Consider the following 9,811-nt stretch of genomic DNA (forward strand, 5'->3'; position numbering starts at 1 on the left):
ATAAATTGCGTTTTAGACATATGAGTGGTAGAAGCAGTGACTCCAAATGGCTAGAACTTTATAATGAGAGACCTAGAAAGGATACAGTCATATCTCCAATATTTTATTATATAGCTCTATGTTCGACTTTTTCAATAATTATGGTATTAATAGAATTGTGTAAGGTTTTAAATAAAAAAATATGTTGATATATATGTGTTTTATTAATACATAAAAATATACAATTTACAAATTTTACAAGTATGAATCATATTGAAAAGAATCGACTTGAAACAATTCTTCAAGAGGAATCTTTTCTAAATCGACCAATTCCGGGGTGAGTAGCAGCTCATTCCCAAACCTAATCAGATCATCTATAGTACCATTATGTGGACTAATTAAAAAATGACCCCACGCAAGAGTTTTTACGTCGCCGTTTATTACACAGCGTTTGTCATCCTTAGAAGATAGTGCCACTTTATTCCTAAGTTCCGTATATATGGTATGTAAATTAGACACGAATACATACATTTTTCTAAAGATTACACCACCTTTTTTCACTAATAGTACATAATCACTCTTTTGCAACTGTGTTTTGGTTACGTGTTTTGAAATTCCTTTTGCTTTTTTTATTATTGTATTTGCTTCTATACAATAAGCTTTAGCACCTGTACCATAGAAACATTTAATGGGTACAGATGCAAATTCATCTTTCATTTTTCCTAGTATTGATGGTGTTTTCGGTATCCTGTGAATATTATCAGTTGGATAGTTGGAGGTGTCGAAATGTTCTAAATTTCTCTTCATATCCTCATAGAAATTTGGGGTAAATATCTCCATAATCAGGGAGTCTGTGTCTGTGTATAACAAGTTTGCAGCTTCCCCATATTTCTTTTTGATGTATCCATAATAAAAATCATATATCACTGTTTTTGATAAATCTAAAATTGTGAAACCAACATAGAGAGGCTTGTCATAAACTATTTTGGTTTTACCCAAATGGATCGCCACCAAATTCTCATTAAACACGGAACAAGACTTGAATTCTGGTTTGGAGATAAGTACCCTGGCTCCCAGTGACCTTGTTTTTGTTTCCCAGCGGGTGCACAGGCGGATATCTCTTCTTTTTTCAACGTTCTCTAGAGTTTTACCGAATATTGCATTAACCAGAAGCTTAAAAAGATCCCGTTCAAACTCGTTTTTGGCCTTGTTTCTGAGTGATGTGTTTAGGTCAATATATTTTTTTAACCATGGTGATTGCGAAAACTCTAGTATACGATGAATCCTTTTTAGTACCAGACCATACCTAAGACACTGCTTAAGATTGCGATAATGGATAATGTATTTAGTTTTATTGTTGAAATTTGGAATAAGTTTAGGACATTTGCTTCCTGGAGGTACCATGCTCTCGGGACAGAATGGTAAATCATTATGTAAAGAATGTAAATGAGCTGGATATTCCAAATCCACTTCCAACACATACCCTTTATCCCCATTATCCTCCACCGAAAAACAGTTGAAGTTTTCTACATCGGTTACCCATTTAAAATTTCCATATGGAAGATATTGACACATGGCTGCACCATATAAATTTGTGGCGTCTAGATACATGATGTAAGACTCGGGTTGTTGTGGATCATAGTTAGGTACATATTGATTATTTGCCACGGCTTCTCGTTTGCTACATTGTGCCACACCTCCTCTTACTCCTTTCTTTAAAAAGTGTACCATGTCCACATCTGTAAGAAGCTCCAGTTCAATTTCGGTATATCTTAACATAGCATCCCAACTTAATGCAGGAGCAGTTATGTAGTGACAAGGATCCAAATTGTATTCTTTGTGACATATTTTTCTAAAATTTTCAAACACATCAGCCAATAATAAGACATCTGATACTAAGTACACCATAGCATAGTCACTCATAGATTTACAATCAAATGTGTTCCATACATCAATTGCTCTTGCATAATCTTCATCAGAAATGTGTTTGTTGGTTAAATTATTGTAGAAATTTTCTTTAGGTGGTAGTGTTTTTTCTTTAAGTCTATCAAATCCATCCATATATGAATAAGGAAACACACCCTTATGTCTCACAAGTTCAAAGTGTTTAGTATTTGGAAAATACTTTCTAATTTCTGTACACTGCTCCGAATTTAAGGTTGTGCTCAGAATATCCAAAGATTTTGCCAAAAATCTGTATGAATCAACAAATTTTAGAGTTATGTATTTATCTAGACCATTTTTCGACTTTTCTACCAGAATTCCTTTAGAAATTGTGATATATTTTTCTTTCGTCTGTGCAATTACTGAAACTTTTTCACCAGTTGTTGAAAGCTCTTTAATAAAAAGATGACAATCATAATTACTCATGTTGTGAAAGAACACGGGTATTGTATTTGAGAGTTTGTTATTTAGATTACAGGAGTTATGGCTTGGTCCAAGATATAATGAATTGAGATGGTGATGATCTTTCACCTTACGATTGAAAGGATTAAATGGCTTTCCACACAAGTAACACTCGGTAGCACTCTCATGTTTTTCAATTTCTTCTTTTGTTAACGGCGACATTGGTTTAATATGTTTAAGGTGATTGTTATATAGTTCATGCACTAAATCATCCAATTTCTGTATAAACACTTTGGGAGTATCCTGTCCTTCATATTTTATTAGTTTAGAAAGTGAATCATCATAGTTGCATTTAAGGTAAAATGCAAACGAATATGCTTGGTGTTCTGCAGTTTTAACGGAATATGAATTTCCATTGAAAGGTTCAACATGGTCTATGGGTTTTAACAAACTTTCAAAATCAGCATAGATCACAAATGGAACAGGTAACATTTTTTGGATATTTATAAATTTTAGTATATTTTCTGGCACCATTTCACCAAACTTATTAATTTTAGGTTTCGTTGTGGGAAGTTCTGTGTAAATATAAGAACAGTCGTTATTTTGGTGATTAACGAGCTTTTCTTCGCAAACAAAGAATTGTAGACATCCATCACATAAGTATTCTTTGCGACAATTTTTTGTTTTTTGACTTTTTACAAGTCTCGACATGTCTAGAATCAGACAATAATGACTTTGTTTATCATTTGTTATAAGCAAAAGGTTCACGTGAGTGGCATGGCGATTACTTGTAAAATGCAATGGTCCAACTATTTCATATTGCCTTTTATTATTTACGAAATTTGATTCTAGCCCATAAACATTTACTGAAATATTATTGAGGGTCTCAAACTTTTTAATGTCTTTTAGTTTCATCGGAAAGTCAATTCCTTCAAAATTCAACAAAGTATCATATGGTGGATATGATTCTGGTTTAGTTGGGTTGCCACTAGCAGGAAAAATAGCTGCAATAATACTCCATGCAAAACACTTATTATCTTTGTTTTCGATATTTAAAATAGCGTGTTTTCGTACTATAGGTATTGGGAGACGAATATATGTTGATGCAGAAATACTACTATATTTGTTTATGTTAACATCTAAAAACATTATTTCCTGCAGTACCCAATTTGAATCTTTCTCTTGAAATTCTGATGCTTGTGTCATCAGTTCTTCCTTAAAATGATCAAATACTTCATCCAGTTCAGTGCTGATAGTTATAATTTTATTACATGTGTTCATGGACTTGATATCTGATAGGTTAGTGTCAGGTTTTAGATAAATACCAAATATTTCAAAATTTACCTTTATGATATTGTGCTGATGTAAATATTCACTCAAAATGTTCAAAACTTTGGGTTTAACATCGTTTAAAAATCCGTGATAATCCAGTTTTTTACCACTATTAAAACGATAAGATGCGATTCTGTTTTTAAACGCGTGTGACAATTTCGAAACAGTTCCATCAATCACTTCCACTCCAAGTGGTCTTAATCTTTTTTTGGGAATATAATAATCCCCATTTTTATCACTATCCACATTTCCGTATTTGCATTTTTTTATATGTCGCGACAGGCTATCCGAACGCGAATACGATTTGTCACACCTGCTGCACGTATTCATGATTCGTGATAAACTACCGAGGAGCTCCACTAATTTGCCTTAAATAGGATGTTACAAGACCACTGCCCTCACACCATGTTATTTTTAGAGCCCCCCTCTCCTCTTCATTATACCGGATATTCTCCAGACAAACCGGATACTCTGTTTGTTGATGCGTGAACTACGGGGGCCCTGATTGTTGATGCTTGAAGACCACTGCCCTCACACCATGTTACTTTTAGAGCCCAAGTTCATTATTATACCGGATATTCTCCAGACAAACCGGATACCCTGCTTGTTGATGCGTGAACTACGGGCGCTCTGATTGTTGATGTTTGAACTATTTTTAGATGTGAAAAGCAGATGGTTATAACCCCATCCACTGATACATGTCAGACCCCCTCTATCCCTTCTACTTGAAAATACTATGCCAGACCCCCTCTATCTATACTACTTGATAAATATAAATTAATTTTTGTTTGCATTTATTTAGTTATAATTTTTGTAGTAACAGCAACAAAACCTTGAAATTCCAATGGACAACGTGTTAGTAAATCCCTTAGATATCATAGCACCGAGTAACGATGAAAACCTCGAAATTCCCATGGGTGAAGAAAGTGATAGTGACACTAACGACAGTTTTCGCTATCTACCGAAACTGTATCAGACCTCGAAGACTGTGAAATCCTAGATATGGATTCTCAAGAAGTCGATACCAAAATATTACAAGTGAATGATGTCAACAACACACGATTTTTATCCTACGAATGCAGACAGACAGTATGTATGACCCAATGTTACTATGCTGTAGACAATCACACTTTGTGCCCATCGTGCTTTTTTGAGACTCTTCGTGGAATACCACCATACGTTCCTTCTATCCATGTTACTGAACATTCAACTGGGAATTTGAGTGACATTAGTGCACATATTTGCGCGTGTTGTAATAATAATTTGTTCATTTATTGTTTAAGTACATATTGTATTGTTTGCAATAATAAAAATCTACAATAATAAATAGGTTTTTATTTTACCTCTCCTTTTCAATATATATAGCATATGCTTTTTAATGATCAATTTAGAAATAATTTTTATAATAAACCAAGATTTTAAGAAATCTTTTCATAAATGACGTGGAAAATTAATTTTATTCATGTGTTAGTAAAAAAACTACCCCCCTTTGTATCTAATTTAAAAAATGAGCTATACAGTGATGAGCGCACTAATAACCGGCCAAATAGCGTAAAAGATGGAAAATGTATTAAATTCTGAGATAAAACGAGATGAACCTAGTAGAGGTGTTAAATTTAGCGATAGTAACTTATAGATTGCCATTATATTAATTGTTTCCCACCTTTAGCCGTATCAGACGGGTTTGAGAAATGCCACTGTCACAGTGACAGTTTTAGTTGACATACTTCGCTGATACGTCTAAAGGTGGGAAACAATCAATATAATGGCAATCTATAAGTTACTATCGCTAAATTTAACACCTCCACTAGGTTCATCTCATTTTATCTCAGAATTTAATACATTTTCCATCTTTTGCGCTATTTTGCCGGTTATTAGCACGCTCATCACTGTATATATTTTTGAATTGTTCATTTTTTTCCCTTTTCATTGATATATAACAATATTATATTGTTTTATGCTAAAATTCACTGTAAGGTAGCCCTGTTTCCAATAGTAAAATAATAAAAATAATATTAGTTTTAGAAAGATATTTCTTTTTAAAACAATAATTAAAAAATCTTTTCTTAATTTTCATAACTAACGTGAAAAATTAATATTTAAATCAATAAATACTTTAGCTAAAAATTTTATGGAGTACGTTCATGGCATTTATATACACCATCGGCTTTCGTTCAACCATGCTGTGTTTTTTACTTTAGCGGAGACAAACGTTCCTTCCCGCATCTAGCAAACAATTTACAACTATGGTGAGTAAAAGCCGATCGGTATATGGTAGATACACTTTTACGTTTAATATGATATATGATTATTATTTTATCAGAGGTTATTATTTTGTAAAAGTCACTCTTTGCTTTAAAAAATTTTTGGTTTTGCAACTTTTTTTGGGTTATGTTTTATGATAAAATTCACTGTAAGGTAGCCCTGTTTCCAATAGTCAAATAATAAAAATAATATTAGTTTTAGAAAGATATTTCTTTTTAAAACTTTAAGACAAAAAATCTTTTCTTAATTTTCATAAATGACTTGGAAAATTAATTTTATTCATGTGTTAGTAAAAAAACTACCCCTTTGTATTGAAATTAAAAATGAGCTATATATATTTTTGAATTGTTCATTTTTTTCCCTTTTCATTGATATATAACAATATTATATTGTTTTATGATAAAATTCCCAGTAAGGTAGCCCTGTTTCCAATAGTCAAATAATAAAAATAATATTAGTTTTAGAAAGATATTTCTTTTTAAAACTTTAAGACAAAAAATCTTTTCTTAATTTTCATAAATGACTTGGAAAATTAATTTTATTCATGTGTTAGTAAAAAAAACTACCCCTTTGTATTGAATTTAAAAATGAGCTATATATATTTTTGAATTGTTCATTTTTTTCCCTTTTCATTGATATATAACAATATTATATTGTTTTATGATAAAATTCCCTGTAAGGTAGCCCTGTTTCCAATAGTCAAATAATAAAAATAATATTAGTTTTAGAAAGATATTTCTTTTTAAAACTTTAAGACAAAAAATCTTTTCTTAATTTTCATAAATGACTTGGAAAATTAATATTTAAATCATAAGATACTTTGACTAAAAATTTTATTAAGTACGCTCATGGCATTTATATTCACTATCGAGAATCGGTTTTCGCTCAACTATGCTGGGTTTTTACGTTAGCGGGCCGAATGTATCTTCTCCGCATAATGCAAAAAATTTACAGGTGTGGTGAGTAAAAGCCGATCGGTATATGGTAGCTACATTTTTACGTTTAATTGTGGTCGTGAATATTTATTCAGAGGTATATGATTAATATTTTATCAAGAGGTTATTATTTTGCAAAAAGTCACTCTTTGCTTTAAAGAAATCTTTGGTCTACTCATTTTTGGGTTAAAAAATACCTGAAAAATTATTTCCTTTCGGGAAATTTTTGGTTTTGAAAGTCAGGTGTGAGTTAATTTTCCTAAATGCAAGTAAAATTTATATTTTAGAATATATGTCTGTTTAAATATTTAAATTAATAATAAAATTTTATTAATTCAAATAGTTAAAAAACAACACAGAAAGCTCGGGTGTGGGTTAAGAAAATAACTGAAATATTATCTACACTTTTTATTTTATTAAGATTACCATATAGTTTTTGGACATATATCCCAAAGGAAAAATTTTCATTTTAGAATATATGTGTGTTTACCTATTTAAACCAATAACACAATGTTATTAATTTAGATAGTTCCAACAAAGAAAAGTGAGGTGTGGGTTAAGAAAAGAACTGAAATATTATTTAAACTTTTTATTTTATTAAGATTACCTTATTGTTTTCGCATATCACAAAATGAAAGTTAGACAATACAAACAATACAACTGCTTTTTATGCACCCCGTACACATATTTTTTTCATTTTCGTATCCAAGCCGACGACGAATTTTTGTTGTCGCGTTTTGATGTTTACATCCACTTGTTAGGCACCCCGTACACATATTCTTTTTCACTTATTTTTTTTTTCATTTTCGTATCCAAACCGACGACGAATTTTTGTTGTCGCGTTTTGATGTTTACATCCACTTGTTAGGCACCCCGTACACATATTCTTTTTCACTTATTTTTTTTTTCATTTTCGTATCCAAGCCGACGACGAATTTTTGTTGTCGCGTTTTGATGTTTACATCCACTTGTTAGGCACCCCGTACACATATTCTTTTTCACTTATTTTTTTTTTCATTTTCGTATCCAAGCCGACGACGAATTTTTGTTGTCGCGTTTTGATGTTTACATCCACTTGTTAGGCACCCCGTACACATATTCTTTTTCACTTATTTTTTTTTTCATTTTCGTATCCAAGCCGACGACGAATTTTTGTTGTCGCGTTTTGATGTTTACATCCACTTGTTAGGCACCCCGTACACATATTCTTTTTCACTTATTTTTTTTTCATTTTCGTATCCAAGCCGACGACGAATTTTTGTTGTCGCGTTTTGATGTTTACATCCACTTGTTAGGCACCCCGTACACATATTCTTTTTCACTTATTTTTTTTTCATTTTCGTATCCAAGCCGACGACGAACACTCCACAACTACGGTTTAAGCTGTTTTCTATGTCCACTAGTACACATCAGGTGACATTTTTAAATGATTTTGGTGACCTTTTACAATCGAAAACTTAGGTACGTGAAAACAAGAAGATGATATTAGTAAAACTACTTGGATAGTACCTACGGTTTTATAGCTTAATGGAATGGGTATGGAATTTTAAAATCCCTGCTTTGATCATGAGCAGGTGACCAGCCAATGAAATGTATGCAGCACCCCCACCTAGTGTGTTTTAAAGTACCAATCTTTACAAATGCATGTGATATCCAACTAAATCTTAAATCATGGTTGGGTACTTTTAATTTATGCAATTATAAAATACAATGTAGTGAAACACACGTATTTTTTAATTATTACTGTTCGCATGCATGAGGTTTTATTTTATTCCCCTTTGTCTTCGATTCTCACTATATGTCTACATGTGTAACTACGTCGATTAAAAGGGAAATATTTCTTAATTTATTCACCCCATTCCATAGCGTTCATTTACAAGTAACAATTATAACATTCCGCTGCTTTTTACATGTTAAAAAATCATGGTTAATAAAGAAGAGGCATTCGACTGTTACTGTCAGATCTTGAGATATGTACAAAGTCAAGAATATAAGACACACATTACTTTGTATACAGGAGAAGATGAAGAGCGTTATGGTCACTGATTTTCGTTAATGCGAATTCCTTTGCTAATCATATAGTGTTGGCGTCACCTAATTAGTATTCACCCTCTTACCTAATTAATATTCACCCTAGCCAGCGGTTGTTCACCTAATTAATATTCCACAATATTCCACCAATTTGCGCATACAAATACACACTACTGCCACAAACTGTCTCGATAAAATGGAATCAATAGGAAATTCAAATAACAGTCAACCGATCTCTTCTTCCTCACCCGAAACTATGCCTCAACCTACAGCTACAATTCTATCTCACGAACAAATTCCTATTGAAGAAAGCTCAGCAAATAATCTAAACAATCCCAATATAGAAGAAAGTCAAGAAGTTAGCACCATGGACACCTCCATAGCCATTAATGTTGACCTTCAGTCGAAACGTAGTATCAATGAGGTTCCCACTTCTCCAGAAACAAGTCATACAGAAAAATCCTTTATTGTACCTACATCTAAACCTAAAGCCAAGAAGATTAAAAGCGACGAGGAGCATGTAGTAACGAAATCATCCAAAAAACATGATCTTGGACCTGCCAAAACCTTTATCGAAAATCATTCGCCCGCATTTGTCCTCAACTTTGACCAACTGAACCTTCTTATTAGCAATATTACTGGCGCGCAAAACCCTATTGATATAATTATTCAAGATTTCACTACCAACCTAACGGGATTACACCACATGTTAACTGAAGTTTATCCACAATTGCAAAATAGATCATCCAAACCTTTTATCACCACTCTCAGAAAGAAATCCTACGACACTTAGGAATCGAGGTCTCCGAATCCGAGGGCGAGTCATCTCAGAGTAATCAGTAAATTTATATTTCCATGTAATAAAATTCACTAAGCTATTACAATGGAATATAGATGGATTTTTCCATCGACTACCTATCTTA

At 32.4% G+C, this 9,811-nt stretch overlaps 1 protein-coding gene across 1 annotated transcript; it reads right to left on the reverse strand.

Moving 5' to 3' along the window:
- Positions 1-234: 234 nt before the first annotated feature.
- On the reverse strand, positions 235-3,987 carry LOC126888633 (uncharacterized). Its single transcript, XM_050656990.1, has one exon. The coding sequence runs from the start codon at positions 3,985-3,987 to the stop codon at positions 235-237; it is 3,753 nt and encodes a 1,250-aa protein (XP_050512947.1).
- Between the last annotated feature and the right edge of the window lie 5,824 nt (positions 3,988-9,811).

The sequence above is a fragment of the Diabrotica virgifera genome, chromosome 7, assembly GCF_917563875.1.
Source record: "Diabrotica virgifera virgifera chromosome 7, PGI_DIABVI_V3a".
NCBI classification, from domain to species: domain Eukaryota; kingdom Metazoa; phylum Arthropoda; class Insecta; order Coleoptera; family Chrysomelidae; genus Diabrotica; species Diabrotica virgifera.

What these genes read in the sequence shown, in the direction of transcription:
- LOC126888633 (XM_050656990.1), bottom strand. Translation starts at nt 3,987, where the DNA reads ATGAATACGTGCAGCAGGTGTGACAAATCGTATTCGCGTTCGGATAGC.